At 41.9% G+C, this 18901-nt stretch overlaps 1 protein-coding gene across 1 annotated transcript; it reads left to right on the top strand.

Moving 5' to 3' along the window:
- Nucleotides 1-271: 271 nt before the first annotated feature.
- LOC146665569 (uncharacterized) lies at nt 272-11993 on the top strand. The gene is made up of 11 exons (XM_085413305.1): nt 272-562; nt 2608-2806; nt 3792-3993; nt 4083-4251; nt 5375-5468; nt 5558-5593; nt 7037-7090; nt 7263-7390; nt 7746-7878; nt 8940-9010; nt 9625-11993. The coding sequence occupies exons 2-11, from the start codon at nt 2611-2613 to the stop codon at nt 9853-9855; spliced, it is 1314 nt and encodes a 437-aa protein (XP_085269431.1). The 5' UTR covers nt 272-562; nt 2608-2610; the 3' UTR covers nt 9856-11993.
- Nucleotides 11994-18901: the final 6908 nt, after the last annotated feature.

Raw genomic sequence — 18901 nt, 5'->3', positions numbered from 1 at the left:
ACTTAAATGCATTCTTTTTTCACTTTTCTGAAGAAACAAAACAAAAACATTGTGTTGCTGTGTCACAGTTCAGCAGAACTTACAAGCTGCTGCATGCACAGTCATGTCCTTCAATGTTTGGACAGAGATTACCAGAGTAATCAGCAGTCAGTGACAGTTTTACTGAAGAATCTATTGTTTATAAAGAGAGAGTTTAAAAAAAGCAGTCTCACAGGTTCCTACAGGTTTTCTGTGAAGTTTTTCTCGCTGTAAAATGAGCCAACAGGTTTTTCTGTTGCAGCGTGTTTACCGTCTTCAGCACACGCCCTGCTGCTCTTCACAGACACTGCAGCATATTTTCAGCTGAGAGACTCAAACACAGGCTTTGTGTTGTTTTCCTCTCTGGTTTTAAATCTGTTAAACGCAGACTTTAAACTAAATTTTCTTTTTAGAAGAAGCTTCCTGCTGCTTTGTGGGACCTCCAGCTGTTGCACTCTGCATTGACCTGACCCTGACACGTGTGACTGTGCAGTGATTCATTGTCTGAACTGGTTTAGCCGTTGGGTGTGAAAATCTGCCGGAGGTAAGAAACTCTTTAAGATTCATGTTTCACGTTAACTTTGCTGTCAGGACACAGGCATGAAAAAGTTTTACATGCTTACAGCCTGATGAACAGTTCAAAATTATATCAGATCCATCTGCATGTATGCACGCATTTAAATAGTAATCAAACAGTAGGTAAAGCATATTTGAGTGTATTGAACATCATATTTGGTTTTACATGCATCAGCTCTGCATAACATTGATTCTGCAGGTGATGAAGTTGGAGCAGATTTTATTATTTATAAAATCTCAGTATCTCAATTCTTGTCATCATATTCATTTGTATTACTAACAAAGTAAATGCCATAACCTTTATAACATGTTACTGGATAATCCCACAAAGAGAGCATCAAATGTGAAAAATATCTTATTTCTGCTCAGATGAGAAGTGATGAAGATCCTGTTTAGAGCAGTTTGTAAGTGCACCCCTGTATTAACATGCACATGTAGAAACACTAAGGAAAAGCAAGCAGATGTTGCTGTGTCACAGTTCAGCATGATGTCATTTAGCTTCCAGCAATGCCATCAGTGAGATCATTACTGATTTTTTACTGCAGGAGTCAATACATGTAAAGCCATATTAAAAAAACAAACACAAATACATTTATTCCCAGACTCATTGCCTCTGACAGTGATACCACTGTGGGCTAAAACAAGGCGGTGGAAAATCTGCATACTGATGACTTTAACTTGTGAGATGATCGGGGTAAAAGGAGCATCTTGAAGAAGCTGAGTGGTTCAGAAGTAAAGACGTGCAGGCGATCAGCTCTGTGTGAGCAAATTCGCTCTGAATGACAAAACTACGGATTGTTATGACATCATCTTTTTGTTATAACCTCAGAAAGATTCAGAGACTTTTGAGTGTCGGTTGTGTTCAGGCAGCGCTGCATTAAACTCTCACTTGACTTTGAGGAGGACTTTTGAGGAGGTATTAACCTGGCAAACTTACTTTCAAAAAGTCACAAAATCCTCAAGACTGGTGTGTAGCACAGAGGCTTTCATACTGAGTTTTTATTTATTTTATTGTATTTATTCATGCACATATTCCATTATGAAGTCTAATCAGAATGAGATTAATATAAAATATAAATCAGCTAATGAATTGTTGTGTGGTTTAGCTTCAGTGAATTAGCTCCAGCTGTGTTGTACACTTTAACTACTCAACGATGATATATAATTGAATTATTTTCATGAATAATATTTGTACTTACTTAAGTAAAATGTACTTTTACAGAATGTACATAAATATAGTATTATTACTTTTATATAAGTAAAGGATTTAGGTAACTACAGATATAACCACAAAGCATTACAACTTAGCACACCTGTCACACAGCAGCTACAATCACTGTGTGTAATGTAGTAATAGGAGCCTTTAGATTTCCAAAGCATGATGCAACAGCTGTTTATCAGACACTAGTTCAGACCAATGAGCTACTTACCAAATGACAGCCTGTCACATCCTGCTCTCCAGTCCACTCCACAGTCTGTCTGTTCAGAGGACCCAAACATTATCTGGATGAAATATTACAGTGGAGCCTGAACCCACAGGGAGCTGAGTAATCTGGTGTCCATCAAAGTGACCCCGTCCTGCCTTAGGTTCTGCCTCCAAACTGTTAAAAGTAAATGTAGTCGTGCGAGCAGGATTTCTCTCCAAATGCAGAGAGCGTGAAACTGTAGAGAAATGTAATTGCGCCAGCGAAATGAAATTATTTGCTTGGATTATCTTTTTGCTTGTGCATTTGTTATGACATATAATTCGTAGCAATGCATCAGGGAGGGCACCTGGTATGAAAATCTGCACCAACCATACAGACACCCGCTGAGTGTTTTAATCTCAGTTTCCCTGTTAATTCTTATTTGTTGATTATATTTTAACTGAGTCATCTGCTTTGACTGATGCATCTAAACCTGCCAAATAACTAGAAACTACTTTCCTCAAGATCTTCCTGTGCCATAAATGTAGAAAAAAAAAATGGAAATCTTCTGTGCTGACGTACAGAAATGTTATTCTTGTTTCCACAGAAGATGTTTGCTGCTGAAGCCAAAGCATTTGTCCAGACGCTGGGAGGAACAGACCTCATCTCTAATGATAACTTAAACTGTAAAATGGATCTGCTGACTCTGGTCAAAGTCACTGAGGGAATTTTTTGGCCGGTACAGAAGTACAAAGTGATACACTATAGCCTGCCCGAGCTCACCGAGGAAGAAAACTTCTCTCCAGGTATGTTATCAAGAAACAAGGCGTTACTGAGTAACCATGGTTCTATGAAGGAAGGTCAACAGGTTCACCTGGTGAGCTGTTTAGGAGACAGTTTAAAATTTACCCTCCATTGCCCCTGGTACTGGGAGCAAGAGGGCAAAGTTCCCGTTTAATCGTCTGTAACATGGACTTGGTAATAAAAGTCCCGGTGTTCCGGCATACCATCCCATCATACATAATTTATGCACATTAATTCACACAATAATTCCAGCATAAATTTAAGTAGGATTGTTTACCACTTAACTTTACCTATCAAAGTATACTTGTAGTTCATATTTACAAAGATAGGATGGTTTGCAAGTTTCATCACAATGTGACAAAAATTCACCAAACCAGCCACAAAAGAAGATCATAATATTTTTGATAATCGACAATCAATAACATGAAAATCGGGCTTACCGTGCTCGTTATTTCCAATGTGTAAACATCCATTTGGCTCTACAGAATGTTTCCTTCCTTACTTCATCTTCCACAATGCCTCAGAGACGTTTCCGTTAAAAATCACCATTTTCTGCCCAGTTACAGACATTTGATTGTTACAGGGCAAGTGTTGTAATTTAGGGTGATGTGTATTTTTCACCTTGTAATTTCTAATTAGTGGAACTGACATGAACAATGCCACATTGCTGTGATTCATTTGGCTGAAACAATTCAAAAGAGATGTCAATCATGCAAATTGGCCAAAAGAAGCCGAAGCCACAGCGCCTCAGAATGTAAAGTGAAAACACACATTTCCAGATCTTGATTATGCACAGTAAAAAAAGACCCAGCGCTGTAAAGCCTTGAATAAAAGGTTTCTAAGCCCACTAACCCTGCCACTCATGAACCTGTGTCTCCTAAACAGTTCACCCTCACTGAGCTGACCTGCATGACAGCATGCTGACCTCATATGAAACAGAAAAAAATGAAACCGAGTATGAAAAATGATGCTCCATTCTCCTGCCAGATTACACCGAGGAAGTCTTGGTAGAAGACTTTAGGATCACTACAGAGAAGAGTGGGAGTGGAGGTATAGGTGGAGAATGCAGTAATGTGGGTGAAGCTTATATTAATGCCAGCACTAGTTCTGTGGATGGACTGGTTCAGCCCGTCAGCATGATGACAAAGAAGGCCAATGTTAAAACTGTGGTGAGCAGATTCAAGGGCAGGTACGTCTGTCTTTTTGATTATTTATTTATTTGTGTATTTTCAAAATAAAAGCCAATTTTTCCTCTGTGTTGGATCCTTTTAAATCCAGGAAAATACACAAGGATACCTTGAACCTGCTGGGACTGAAAGAGAAGGATAAACTGATGTTTGTCTCTCAAATAGTTTACAACTCCAGTCCTGTCAAAATTATTAGAAAGTCTACGACTGATGGCTCCATTTTCACTTCTTATGTAAAGATGCTGAGTGTCTTTGCAAAGGTGAGTGAGTGAATTCAGCGGTCTGCAGGGACAAGAGTATCTGTTTCTGATCTTCACATACAGGAACCCATAGACTGTTTTAGGGCAAACCAAGACCTTGTAGGAGTCATTCCAGGGCCACTGTTAGGAGACAAACCTGCTAGGTGGGGCACCAAGGTAGTTTATTTGAAATTCAACAACCATGAACAGCAGACTTCTCGGACTGTTATAATCAGTACATAATATGCCAATGTTTTTGGTTTATTTACAGACATAGTGTTTGAAGCCTTTATCCATGTCTCATGTGTAAAGAGGGTTGGACACTTATCCTGTCACCCCAATGTTCCTTCAGGCTCAGTGAAGAAATGCAGACTAAACAAGGCTTAAAGCCTGGTACTGAACTTAAACCGTGGCTGGAGGTGTTATTTATCCTGGGTGGCACTGCAGGTCTGAACTTGTCCAGATAATATCTGGTGGAGCTGATTGTAAGAAGACACAGCTCACTGTGACTGGACATTAAACAAGCTTTAACCTGCAGGTTTGGTGGCATGTGAGAACAGTGCAGGTAGTAAACAGTGCAGTAAAAGAGTGACATAGACATGAGTGACAAAGAGCGATAAATACAACTTTCTACTGTTAAAGTGACCATGTGGGAACACTGAACATATAGCAACGATTTTGAAATGAGACCACTGATTCAAAACCTAAACAGAATTAAACTGAAACTAGAGTTAATTGATTTATTGAGAAGTATTTCTAGAAGTAACAGTTATCAGGCAATGTTTAGTTGTCTTTGATAAACGCATTTGTATGATCGGATCTAATCTTTAAGTGACATTTTGGTGCACACTCAATAAACTTGGTGGGGTAATGCACCAATACGTTGTTTGTCAACCGCCAATAAACACTGAGCAGAAGGAGAAATCATTTGCAAATAGTCAAAATAGTTGTTACTTACTATAACTCCAGTTCTCTGAGTATATCTGTGGTTCGTGTGGGGTTGCCCTCTGTGGATCTGTTGCTGTCAGCAGCTCCAGAACTCTCAAAGTCATAGTAAAGATTCTCTGACCTTGTCTCCCTCTCGTTGTGATTGTAAAGATGTATTATTGGTCTAAATAATAATAATAATATTGTATTTCTTCAGGGGAGCAGTAAGGCGGAGACAAGCTTCACTGTGCCAGCAAAATCCATCTTTGCTTATAGCCTGGTGGAGATAAAGATAGAGAATGAGAAACTGAGTAAGAGCACAACACTGTGTTTAATGTGTGTGTGTGTGTGTGTGTGTGTCGGTGTTACTGAGTAGTCTTTCTCTTTTTCTCTCATTTAGAGATCTCATGTGAGCCATGGACTCGTAGTTTACTCGGTAGGTCACTGGGTGTCTGAACTTCTCTTCTTTTGCAAATTTGAAAACATTTTTTTGATGTCATATTTGTATTCACAGTTGCACTCACAGTTACTCAATGTTACTAAGAGAAAAACATCTGTATCAAACTGTAAACCAAAGACGACGGAGCATCGAGCTTTCACTTTAGACTGCTGAGTTTATTCAGAGTTTATTTATTCAGCATCAGAGTTAAAATCAGACACTTTCCAGATTGAAATGCTTACATCAGTAAAAAAGTCCTTATGCTGTTTCTCTCTTTGTCATAAATCCCTCCTTTTCCTGTTCAGGTGAACATTTCAACATTTCAACCAACCACGATTAGACCTATGCTTAGTGTCATCCTCATTGGACTATGAGCTTTGTTTTTTTTGGGTTGTTTTTTTTTTTAGGTTCCACACCAAAAATAATTATGAATAGCCAAAAAACTTCACAGACAGACACAAAGGTGCTCACATTTCATTATCCCAGGAGAGAGTGCTCTCTACACGGAGTCTCTACCTTCAGAGTTTTACTTTCTGCAGATACAATTTGCAGGAAATAACCAGCAAACATTTTAATGTTGAAAACCAACTGACTGTCTTTCAGTGTCTTTTTGAACGGTACCTAGAGGTCTTTTTTGGCGTTCCAGCAGGAGGTAGCAAGTGTGGAAAAATTGCTTGAATGGTGTTATTGAAGAAGAAGAAATTAAAAATACTGTCAAGAACTTCTCTGGATGCATTGTGCTTAGTATAAAGTTTGATGGAGCGAGTATTATGGTATTCGGCTGTTTTTCAGCAGCAGGGCCTGGCACCTTAGTTCCAGGGAAAGGAAGTGTTAGTGCGTCAACATAACAAGACATCTTGGAAAACTTCCTACTACCAACTTTGTAGAAACAATTTGGGGACAGCCCCCTCCCGTTCCAACATAAATGCGCACAGTAGGTCCATAAAGACATGGATCAGTTAGTCCGGTATGGAAGAACTTGACTGGCCTGCACAGAGTTCTGATGTCAACACGATAGAAAACATTTTGGAAGAATTAGAGCAGAGTCTGTGTGTCAGACGTTCTTATTGAAAACCCCTGTCTGACTTCACAAATGTGCTTCTGGAAGAATGGGCAAAAATTCCCATAAACACTTTTAAACCTGTTGAAAGGCTGAGAAGAGTTGAGAGCTTTTTTATCTGTAAAGGGTGAGTCGACATCATAATAAACCCAGTGGATTAACAATGGGATGTCACATGCGTGTCATGTCAGACGAGTGACTTTTGGCAATAAAGTGTAGTTATCAGTTGAATATCAGTAGGAAAAAAAAAACTAAGAATAAACAAAGAGTCGGTCTGTCCAGACTTTTATTGTAAAATGTGTGTTTGTCTGTGGTTCAGTTTTGTAAGAGTAAAGACTTTCAGAGTTTCTGGTGATAATCACTTTGAGATCTGTTTCCAGATTGGCTCCTTTGTGATGACGTAAGCAATCCAACTGTGAAAAAAGTAAAAGAAGGTAAGTGTGTGTTTAAATCTGCTGAGCTCTTCACAGTTCTGAAATAATCCGCTTGTTATCTTTAGAGATTTAAGACCTGCTGTTTAACAAACTGCTGGTTCCAGCACAAACTCTGTTTTCATGTACTGACAGTGTGGTCAGCTCATTGCTGCTGTTTCTTTGTTTGCTGCAGAACTAGAGATGAAGGAAGCTCTACTGCAGCCGCTGGCAGATCTTCCTGAGTCGACCCGTTGTGATCTGCTGCAAACACTCAGCAAGCTCGTAGAGGATGGAGACAATCTCTCTCTGCTGGATAAAACAGTAAGGAGAATATTTACAAAAAGCTCCTCATCAGGTTTCATCTCTCACTGACGTCTTTATCAGTTAATGCAATGGTGGAAACTTCTCTCTCTTACAGGCAGATGGACAGCAGGCCTGTCTTATTTTTTATTTGTTTATCTGAACAAAGAACAGACCTGCTGATTGTATTTGTGATCTTAAATCAAGCACAGCTTTAGTTCAGGTACACCACGCTGCCAAGCTGTGTGTCACTTTCCTCCCATCTGGAAGCTGCTCTGTAGCCCACCCCCAGCTCTTGCTTTCTACAAATGTATGCTCCAGAACAAGACTATTAACAATAATATTAATAATAATCACAATCCTCTGCTCCTCTCAGCTGGATCATTGCAGTAATGGAGTGTTTGAGTGTGAGTCTGAGGCTGTCTCTTCCTTCATGGACCTTCTCAATGTCTCAAACATCTCCACAAGTGAGCAGAATGCTGTTCATATGTTGGTCAGTGCTCTGCACAGTAAGTCAGATTCAAAGATTCAAAGTGTTTATTGTCATCTATACAAAGAAAAGCATTTCTCTGTGCAATGAAATTCTTTCTTTGCTGTCCACACACAGATGCCCAGTTAGTATATACAAATAGAAATAGAACAGATAAAATACAAATAGTATAAATAAATAAATGAAGACAAAATTTAAGAGTGAAATAAATGTGTGTGCAAAAGAGCTATGAGCTTAATATGCAAGATGACCTGATGTGCAAAAAATAGTATTACTGTTGAAATAGGTCAGCTGCTCAAGAATCTGATAGCAGTGGGGAAGAAGGAGTTGTTGAATTGGGATGTTCTGGATTTCACACTTCTAAACCTTCGTCTCGAGGGCAAAAGTGTGAACAGACCGTGTTGGGTGTGCGTGGGGTCTTTGAGGATGGAGGCAGCTCTCCTTTAGACTCTGCGATGGTAGATACTCTGCAGAGAGGGCAGTGGAGTCCTAATGATATTCTCGGCAGTTGTTATCACTGTCAGCAGGTGTTTGCAGTCCATAGCAGTAGTGCTGCCGTACCATGCAGAGATGCAGCTGGTCAGTGTGCTCTCCATAACGCAGCTGTAGAACCTGCTGAGGATCTTGGCTGACATACCAAATTTCCTCAGCCTCCTTAGGAAATACAGCCATTGACCAGCTGTGTGGTGTTCAGTGTCCAGGTGAGGTCCTCACTGATGTAGACGCCCAGGTACCTAAAGCTGCTCACCCTCTCCACTTCAAGTCCCCTAGCTTGAAGCCCCGGATAAACTTCAAGTTAGGAGACTTGAAGTGGAGAGGGTGAGCAGCTTTAGGTACCTGGTCACTGAACCCAGTCAGATGACCCGCTCTGAGACATTTATCCCATCCAGTAACATGTAGATCCTCCACATGAGGTGTGGTATGTGAGCAGGAGGTGGTGGAGCTGAGATAAAGCTGCTCAGGTGTTATTTGGGAGTGTGTGAGAGCTCAGCTCACAGTTTTACTGACACATCTGAAGCAAAGCGTTTCAGTTCGTCACATCGTCATCAAACTTTGTCTTTCTTCTTCATGTTTGTGCAGCTCTGCCAGATGAAGTGCCGCCACTTCTGACCTGCTGCAGTCCAGACACTCTGAGAGTGCTCAATCAGCTGGTGGGTCCATTCACTCATTCATCTGCATTCATCTACATGCTCCTCTCAACAGCTGCCAGTCTCATCACACCTTATCCTACAGACTCAGCACACTGAACATGTGTAATCTGACACCTTAAAGCAGCGGTCCCCAACCTTTTTTGCGCCACGGACCGGTTTATGCCCGACAATATTTTCATGGACCGCCCTTTAAGGTGTCGCGGATAAATACGATAAAATAAAACTAGTACCGGTACCGAAATTTTTTTTTATTCATAACACACGTGAAAAGACCCAGGAAAACCGAGTAAACGATAAAAACGATAACAAAATAACGCTGAAAACCGATAAAAACCCTGAAACTATACATTTCACACCTGAGCCTCAACTCTCGCGGCCCGGTACCAAATGACTCACAGACCGGTACCGGTCCGAGGCCCGGGGGTTGTGGACCGTTGCCTTAAAACATCGTCTATCATGTTTTTATGATGAAGAATAAAACTAAAACTAAACAGAAAATCCCACACGTGTAAAAGCACATCAACAGCAGCTCCGCCCACTATCAGCAGCCTGTGGGCAGAGTCTTCCTCATGTTTGAATCTGATCTGAGAACAGCTCCCTCTCTGCTTCTCCAGGTGGATGGTCTGAAGGACGGTCGGGCCAAACTGCCAGAGTCCCTGCCCGTCCCCCTGCAGGAGGGAGGGGAGCTCCGCTGGGCGGCCGAGTTCATCTGTTTGAACGATCAGAAGCTGAAAGAGTTGAGTGACGGCTGGGACCGGCCCGAGCTGCCCCCAGAGGTTCTGCTGGAGGTTCTGTGCCTCGCTGTGCAGGGACTCAGCCTGATGCAGCCCACAACAAACCCTTAATGTCAGCTGCTGTGATCTTTGTTAATGTGCTTTTACAGCAGCCGATGCTTGTGATGGTTCAGTGTCCAGTCAGGTGAATACAGCATAGTTTTGATGTCCATGGTTGATTCAACAATTGGTGAACTTTATTTCAATGTCTCACTCTGATTTTGTTTCTTGTATAACTCTGTCATCTTTCAAAGAGACAAAAAGACAAAAATAACCAACAGAATTCACATTTTATTAAAGTAACATACTTTTATTAAGTTATTTACATTATTGTTATAGTTTATGTCATGGTTCCTGTAATTTGATGGTTTTCTTGGATTCTTTGTGTTTGCAGACCCCACTTTAATCATCTGGTCTCCAACCTCTTCGTGTTCATTTTGAGGGTTTTTTTTAACAAGTTCTTTATAAATACTTTTTAAATTCCTGGTTATTAAAGGTTTGAAATTATGTGAGGGAACAAGTGGAACAGTTTTTCTATTAGAATGAAAAAAGAATGTTTAAAAACATGAATGATGATGCATGATTAAGGCTGGAAATAAAGTTAATACTTAGAGAATAGTTGTAATTTTGGGGGCAAGTCAGAAAATCATACACACTGTATGGAACATATAACAATTAGAATGAGCTGTCTACCTATATCATTTTTAGGAAAATCTCATCTTAAATTCTGTAATCCTAAAGTGTATATGCTAAACGCTGATCTAAAATGGGATTGTGCTAATGAGAGCTTAATGTCATGCTCAGAGGTAAAAACAGGGTCAACAATGTAAATGATATAATACAGTGATGAGGTGTTACACCCTCTGTAACCCCTACTTGCCTTGTACTGAGTCTGAGCGTCTGGGTGTTGTTGAGGCATAATTGCTAATTATCTGCACCAGATGAGGTGTGGCGGGTGGCATGTCTGGGGAGAGTTTGGGGGATGTTACTTCTAGCCTTGAAAGAAGGTTGTTATTTTTGATTGGATGTTATTTGGTCATTTAAACTAAAAACCAAGGTTTCTGCAAAGTTTGGTATCAGTATCCACTTCATGTTGCAGGTTCATGTCCAGATCCAATGATGAAGTAATATAGTAAATATATGTTTGGCTCGATGAACATGCACGAAACATTTTATCAGAATGATGAATCATTTAATTTTTGCTGGTTTCAGCATAAAACACATCTGATAAGAAGCCTCAATAATGTCACATACTTAAACTTAGGTTGGGCCAGGAGTGATTGACCTGATGATCTTAACGCTCAGCGAGGAGTGTACAGATTGAGAAGATCAGTGAGATAACTGACTGGGTGCAATATTATTCTGAATTTTGAAAGGGAGTAGCCAAATTTTAAACTGACCGCAATATTTGATAGGTAACCAATTTAATCAACAAGAGCTGGAGTGATAGAATCAATTTTTCCAGCTCTGGCAAGAAGGTGAGCCGCAGGATTCTGACAGTTGTAGCCTTTGAAGAGAGACGGATTGGAGACTACAGTAAAGAGAATTGCAATAGTCACACCTGGAGGTCACAAAAGCATGGATCAGTTTTTCAAAGTCTCCTGTATTGTATATAACGCTTAGCTTTAGAAATCTAGCATAGTTGAAAGAAGCTAGATTTAACTACAGATGACACTTTTTTGGGCTTAAAGGAGCTATCCAAATAGATGCCCAGGTTATTTATAGAATCAGAGAGAGAGTTAACAAGGGGCCCCAATAGGGCAACAAGCTGTTCTTGAAGAATATAGAATAGAATAGAATAGAATTCAACTTTATTGTCACTGCACATGTCACAAGTACAAGTGCAACCCAGAGTAAAATCTGTTTTACTAGAATTTAGTAATTTCCTGCACTTATTTCCTGCTAATGAACGCATCACAAATGCATGACTCCAACCACATAACTTTGCTCAGCCAATAGGTTAATTGGCTGCTGCCGGTCCAAACAATTTGATTTTGATTTTTGATTTGACCGATAGTTGTTGAATAACAAATGTTGTGAAGCTATATATTATGTGTATCCGGTTGTTCAGTCTGACGTCACTAGCCGTGTCTGGGTCTAAACTCCGCTGCAGGTCCATATATCAAACGATCACTATGGCATTACTGAGAGTTGAAAAACTGTCTAAAGTCTTTCATCTTTAATAAAATGATCAGTGATCTGCTCTACCAGGTGTAACAATCGAGTTTAACATTCAGGCATCCATGAAAACGGAATTTATGACATTTAACGGAGTTAGAAGTTAGCAGGGAGTTAGCTCGCTAGCTTCTATCTAAATAGAATTAGAATAGAATAGAATAGAATTCAACTTTATTGTCATTGCACATGCACAGGTACAGGGCAACGAAATGCAGTTTGCATCCATCCAGAAGTGCTTTAGTGATATAGATATATTACAATATATATTAGCAATAATATAGATATGTGAGTATATTACAGAAATGGGTCTATTATGGTATGTTATAATGTACACGGTATGAAGTATGTTGTGAATATTCTATAACTATAAGTATGTACAGGCTGTAGTGAGTACAAGCTATGTACAGGATATGAACAGGATATAAAGATGAAAAACTATACAGAATATGAAATAAATAACTTTACAGAATCTGGGATATACAGCTATACAGAAATGGGAACTATGCAAGTTGTAAACAGTTGTAGGATTAAAAATTATCGAATGTACAGAATGATTATTTACACAGAGCTATACAGTAGTGCAGTTAAGATAAGTGAGGGTGTAGATAGTTTCTACAGAGGCTATATAAAGTGCTAGTGGTTGTGAGTGGTGGTTCAGTCCATGTTATTATTGTGTTTGAGGGTACAGTTGTCCATTGTGGGTGTGTGTATGTTCAGTCCATGAGTTTAACGTGGGTCAGATGTCAGGAGGCAGAGTTCAGGAGTCTGACAGCTGTGGGGAAGAAGCTGTTCCGGTACCTGGTGGTCTTAGTCCGGAGGCTCCTGTGGCGCCTCCCAGAGGGCAGGAGGGTGAAGAGTCCATGTGATGGGTGACTGGGGTCTTTGATGATTTTCCCAGCCCTTTTCAGACACCGCTTCCTGTAGATGTCTTTTATGGCAGGAAGTGGTGCTCCGGCGATGCGCTGGGCAGTTTTCACGACCCTCTGCAACGCCTTCCGGTCCGAGGCAGAGCAGTTCCCGTACCAGACTGTTATACAGTTGGTCAGGATGCTCTCGATGGTGCAGCGATAGAAGTTCACCAGGATGTCTGAGGACAGGTGGTTCTTCCTCAGAGTCCTCAAGAAGAAGAGGCGCTGGTGAGCCTTCTTGACCAGCTTGGAGCAGTTGGTCGTCCAGGTGAGATCCTCGGAGATGTGGACTCCCAGGAACTTGAAGCTGCTCACACGCTCCACAGCCGTCCCCTTAATGTGGATGGGTGGATGTGGCTCAGCATTCCTCCTGTAGTCCACGATGAGCTCCTTGGGTATACAATATAGCATGTCCTGACTGCGGGGTTTTGGAAACAAATTAAAACGTACAGCTCTGCTATCACTTCCAGCATAAATGAAGACAGAAAACTAAACAGCAGTGACGTTTGTAGGGTTACTGAAGTTTGGCTAGCTGGTATATAATGATGTGCTACGTGACCGCTAGTGACACAGCTATGTTAGCATAATATAAACAAGCTAACTTTTTTCCCCACTCGATAAAAGTTACCGTGAGTGTTCTCGGTGGTCAGGAACAAATGTAATCGCATGGCAGGATGCTGTAAAAGGACCAAACTTCAGCCAGGAGAACAACTGAGATAATCCATCCACAATACGAAGTTAGTCATTCATATACTGCTGCATGGGCTGGGCTGTAGTTACATCCTAAGGTTTTAAAAACTGAGCTTAAATAAATGATTAGCGGTAATAAAAGCCGAGGGAGGTTAACAGTGATCGCTGACTGTTTTAGGAGCTTTTTGAGATCAAATAGAAGAAAATACATAACATTAAACATGTTAACAACACAAAAGCCCTATTAAACGCAGACTACTTTAGACCCGGAAGTAGGATTCGTCGCGTCATCACTGAACAACCGGATAGCAGTTGAAATGTTTTAGTTAAATCCTTATTGGTTAAATATACTGTTTGTTTATCTATTTATAAGTTGTGTAAACAGGAATAACTTAATGTATTTTAGCTTAACTGGCTGACATTTTTGTATTATTCTTGTGATTTCTTATTGGCCTTGTTTATTTAATGCAGGCCAGGTGAACCTTTTGGGGTATGGAAAAGGATGGCGAGCCAATGAACGGCTAGGAGCAGGAATCATTCTGCATTGAAGCTTTCACTGGTTGGGTAGGAAGCTATCAAAGATGACGCTCTGTCCCCATTTTCCGAATACACTGATTTCCACAATCATACACACCATTCCCCCCGTTTATGGACAATAGCGCTTGGACATCTCTCATGGCCAATATGACAAAGAAATCACATATTTGCTTCAAAGGGGTTAAGTGTTCTAAAATCATGAAATCACGAAAACTAGCTTAATTGTTTTTTGACATAGTAAAAAACAACATGTATCACTTTAGATTTTAAGCTAATTGGGCTGAAGGGTGTCTTGTTTCGATTGGTAAACAGTTCTTAGCAAATGTATTTGTCCGCTCCTCAATGAAAGTTTTATCCCAAATATTGACAGTGTTGATAATTAAAGGAATCCTTTTTGGGTTTTCTGTAATGGTTAACTGAGCAGTATATGCAGGCTATTTAAATAAAATAATATTTTTACTGCAAAAATATTATTGATGTTTTATCCACAATTTTTTTTATTTACATTTTTACAAAATAGTCGGAAAAATAGTCAAGCATATTATTGTGCCTTGAGGCAATTGCTGTTGTGATTTGGTGATATATAAATATAATAAAATAAAACTGAACTCAGTTATTGTTATTATCTTTATTAAGATGCCAATTTAGAGTTATTTACTTGCTTACTTGATTGATTTCTGATTTCTCAGTGTGCCGGCTTAATTTTGGGTAAAGAAACATTAATTCAGTTTGTCAATTGCCTAATAAAAAAACAACAATTATTGTGTTAAAAAGCTTTTGGCATGTTTCTAAAATATTTGTATTTTCATGCATTTACGACGGGTGGTCTAATAAATTTGCTCACTCCCGCACTTCAGGCAGGAGATCTTGCATGTTTATGCATTTACAGTGGCTTGAAAAAGTATTTGAACTTTCCCACATTTTGTCACATTACAGCCACAACCATGAATCAATTTTATTGGAATTCCACGTGAAAGACCAACACAAAGTGGTGTACACGTGAGAAGTGGAACGAAAATCATACATGATTCCAAACATTTTTCCAAACATTCCAAACAAATAAATAACTGAAAAGTGGGGTGTGTGTAATTATTCAGCCCCCTTTGGTCTGAGTGCAGTCAGTTCTCCATAGACATTGCCTGATGAGTGCTAATGACTAAATAGAGTCCACCTGTGTGTGATCTAATGTCAGTATAAATACAGCTGCTCCATGATGACCTCAGAGGTTGTCTAAGTCAGGGATAAAGTTATTGAGAAATTTAAAGCAGGCTTAGGCTACAAAAAGATTTCCCAAGGCTTGAACATCCCACGGAGCACTGTTCAAGCGATCATTCAGAAATGAAAGGAGTATGGCACAACTGTAAACCTACCAAGACGAGGCCGTCCACCTAAACTCACAGGCCGAACAAGGAGAGGGGTACAAGTGTGTGTGTACCTAACCTAATAACACACCTAATTGTGTGTCCACCACCCTAATTTACGAATAAATTCTTTACAAATCCTACCATGTGAATTCATGGATTTTTTTTTCACATTCTGTCTCTCACAGTTGAAGTGTACCTCTGGTGCAAATTACTGACCTCTGTCATCATTTTAAGTGGGGGAACTTGCACAATCGGTGGCTGACTAAATACTTTTTTGCCCCACTGTATACACATACACACATATACACATTTTCAATAACCCCAGTAACACCTCAAGGGATACAAAACCTACAGATATATATATACCCATACCAACATACCCGTGCACCCGCACACATATGAAAATATTGGACAAGAACACCCTATCAACTCTCAACCTCTTCCCTGCACCCTGCAAAAACCATATCCTTAAACCACTGTTTAAATTGCACCATGATCGGACATTGCTTCATATCTTTACATAGTCTGTTCCACAGCGTTACTCAACACACAGAGATGCAAAAACTTTTTAATGTTGTACGGATACAAGGATGTTTTAAATTTAATTCCCCCCTCAAATTGTATCCCCGTTCCCTTTTAGAAAACAATTTGAGAATATTGTCAGGAAGTAGGTTGTTTATTGCTTTATATATAATTTGTGCAGTTAGAAAATGAACCAGATCTGTGAATTTTAGAATTTTTGATTTTAAGAATAGTGGATTTGTATGATCTCTGTAACCACTTTTATGGATTATCCTTATGGCTCTTTCTTGAAATTTTGTTATGTATATGATTTATATGTGACTTCCAGCTTAATTTATCATCTATAATCACACCAAGAAACTTATGCACTCTTTCAATTTCCACACAATCTAAATGAATCTGCACTTGTGCATTTCGAAGGAAATTTCCAAATAAGACTATTTTATCCATCCATCCATCTTCATCCGCTTTATCCAGGGCCGGGTCGTGGGGGCAGCAGCCTAAGCAGAGAAGCCCAGACCTCCCTCTCCCCAGCCACCTCCTCCAGCTTATCCGGGGGAACACCAAGGCGTTCCCAGGCCAGCTGAGAGATATAATCTCCCCAGCGTGTCCTGGGTCTGCCCCGGGGCTTCCTCCCGGTGGGACACCCCCAGGAGGCGCCCAGGAGGCATCCTTGTCAGATGCCCGATCCACCTCAGCTGACTCCTTTCGATGTGGAGGAGCAGCGGCTCTACTCTGAGCCCCTCCCGGATGGCCGAACTATCTCTAAGGGAGAGGCCAGCCACCCTCCGGAGGAAGCTCATTTCTGCCCTTTGTATCCGCGATCTCGTTCTTTCGGTCACTACCCACAGCTCGTGGCCATAGGTGAGGGTAGGGACGTAGATCGACTGGTAAATTGAGAGCTTCACTTTTACACTCAGCTCCCTCTTCACCACGACGGACCGGTGCAGCGTCCGCACCACTGCAGCCACTGCACCAATCTGTCTGTCGATCTCCGGCTCCCTTCTCCCATCACTCGCGAACAAGACCCCGAGATACTTGAACTCCTCCACTTGGGGCAGGAACTCATCCCCGACCCGGAGTGGGCACTCCACCCATTTCCGGCTGAGAACCATGGCTTCACATTTGGAGGTGCTAATCCTCATTCCCACTGCTTCACACTCGGCTGCGAACCATTCCAGTGCGAGCTGGAGGCCCTCACCCAATGAAGCCAACAGAACCACATCATCCGCGAAAAGCAGAGATAAGATTCTGAGGCCACCAAAGTGAAAGACCTCCGCCACTTGGCTGCGCCTAGAAATCCTGTCGATAAAACTTATGAACAGAATCAGTGACAAAGGGCAGCCCTAGCAGAGCCCATTACCCACCGGGAACCAGTCCGACTTATTGCCGGCAATGCGACCCAAGCTCTTGCAACGGTTGTATAGGGATTGAATGGCCCATAGCAATGGGCCAGACACCCCATACTCCCGCAGCACCTCCCACAGGACACCCCAAGGGACACGGTCGAATGCCTTCTCCAAGTCCACAAAACACATGTAGACTGGTTGGGCAAACTCCCATGCATGCTCAAGTATCCTTGAGAGGATAAAGAGCTGGTCCAGTGTTCCGCGACCAGGACGAAAACCGCATTGTTCCTCCTGTATCTGAGGTTTGACTAGCGGACGAACTCTCCTTTCCAGCACCCTGGCATAGACTTTCCCAGGGAGGCTGAGGAGTGTGATCCCCCTGTAGTTGGGACACATCCTCCGGTCCCCCTTCTTAAAGATGGGGACCACCAGCCCGGTCTGCCAGTCCAGGGATACTGCCCCTGATCTCCACGCAACAATGTAGAGGCGTGTCAACCAGGACAGCCCTACAACATCCAGAGCCTTCAGGGGCTCTGCCACCAAGGAGTTGTTTAACTGCCTCAGTGTCCTCGCCTCCGGAAATTTGCGGGTCATTCCCCTCATCCCCAGACTCTGCTTCCTCCTCGGAAGACGTGTCAGTGGGATTAAGGAGGTCCTCAAAGTATTCCTTCCACCGCCTGACAATTTTCTCAGTCGAAGTCAGCAGCGCTCCGCCAGCACTATACACAGTGCAGGTAGAGCACCGCTTCCCCCTCCTGAGACGCCTGATGGTTTGCCAGAATCTCTTCGAGGCAGTCCGAAAGTCTTTTTCCATGGCCTCTCCGAACTCCTCCCAGACGAGTTTTTGCTTCAGCCACTGCCCGAGCCGCATTCCGCTTGGCCTGTCGATACCTGTTGGCTGCCTCCAGAGTCCCACAGGCTAACCAAGCCCGATAGGACTCCTTCTTCAGCCTGATGGCTCCCCTCACCTCTGGTGTCCACCATTTGGTTCGAGGATTACCACGACGGCAGGCACCAACCACCTTGCGGCCACAGCTCAATGCAGCAGCTTCGGCAATGGAGACGCTGAACATGGTCCATTCGGACTCAATGTCCCCAGTCTCCCTCGGAATGCTGTTGAAGCTCTGCCAGAGGTGTGCGTTGAAGATTTCGCGGACTGGGGCCTCTGCTAGACATTCCCAGCACACCCTCACTATGCGTTTAGGTGCACCAGGTCTGTCCAGCGTCCTCCCCCGCCACCTGATCCAACTCACCACCAGGTGGTTATCAGTTGACAGCTCAGCCCCTCTCTTTACCCGAGTGTCCAGAACATATGGTCGCAGGTCTGGTGATATGATTACAAAATCGATCATCGACCTGCGGCCTATAGCGTCCTGGTGCCACGTGCACTTATGGACACTCTTATGTTCGAACAAGGTGTTCGTTATGGCCAAACTGTGATTTGCACAGAAGTCCAATAACAAAACACCACTCGGGTTCAGATCAGGGAGGCCGTTCCTCCCAATCATGCCCCTCCAGGTCTCGCTGTCATTACCCACTTGAGCACTGAAGCCTCCCAGCAGGACAACCG

The sequence above is a fragment of the Rhamphochromis longiceps genome, linkage group LG7 (assembly GCF_057381845.1).
Source record: "Rhamphochromis longiceps isolate RC_006_pf linkage group LG7, R_longiceps_female_GT1.1, whole genome shotgun sequence".
Classification (NCBI taxonomy): Eukaryota; Metazoa; Chordata; class Actinopteri; order Cichliformes; family Cichlidae; genus Rhamphochromis; species Rhamphochromis longiceps.
This window is presented reverse-complemented; position numbering and strand designations above follow the sequence as displayed.

What these genes read in the sequence shown, in the direction of transcription:
- LOC146665569 (XM_085413305.1), top strand. Translation starts at nt 2,611, where the DNA reads ATGTTTGCTGCTGAAGCCAAAGCATTTGTCCAGACGCTGGGAGGAACA. An exon ending in GTGAGCAGATTCAAGGGCAG is followed by an intron (nt 3,994 to 4,082) that starts GTACGTCTGTCT and finishes TTTTAAATCCAG; the next exon opens with GAAAATACACAAGGATACCT. An exon ending in GTTGGTCAGTGCTCTGCACA is followed by an intron (nt 7,879 to 8,939) that starts GTAAGTCAGATT and finishes ATGTTTGTGCAG; the next exon opens with CTCTGCCAGATGAAGTGCCG.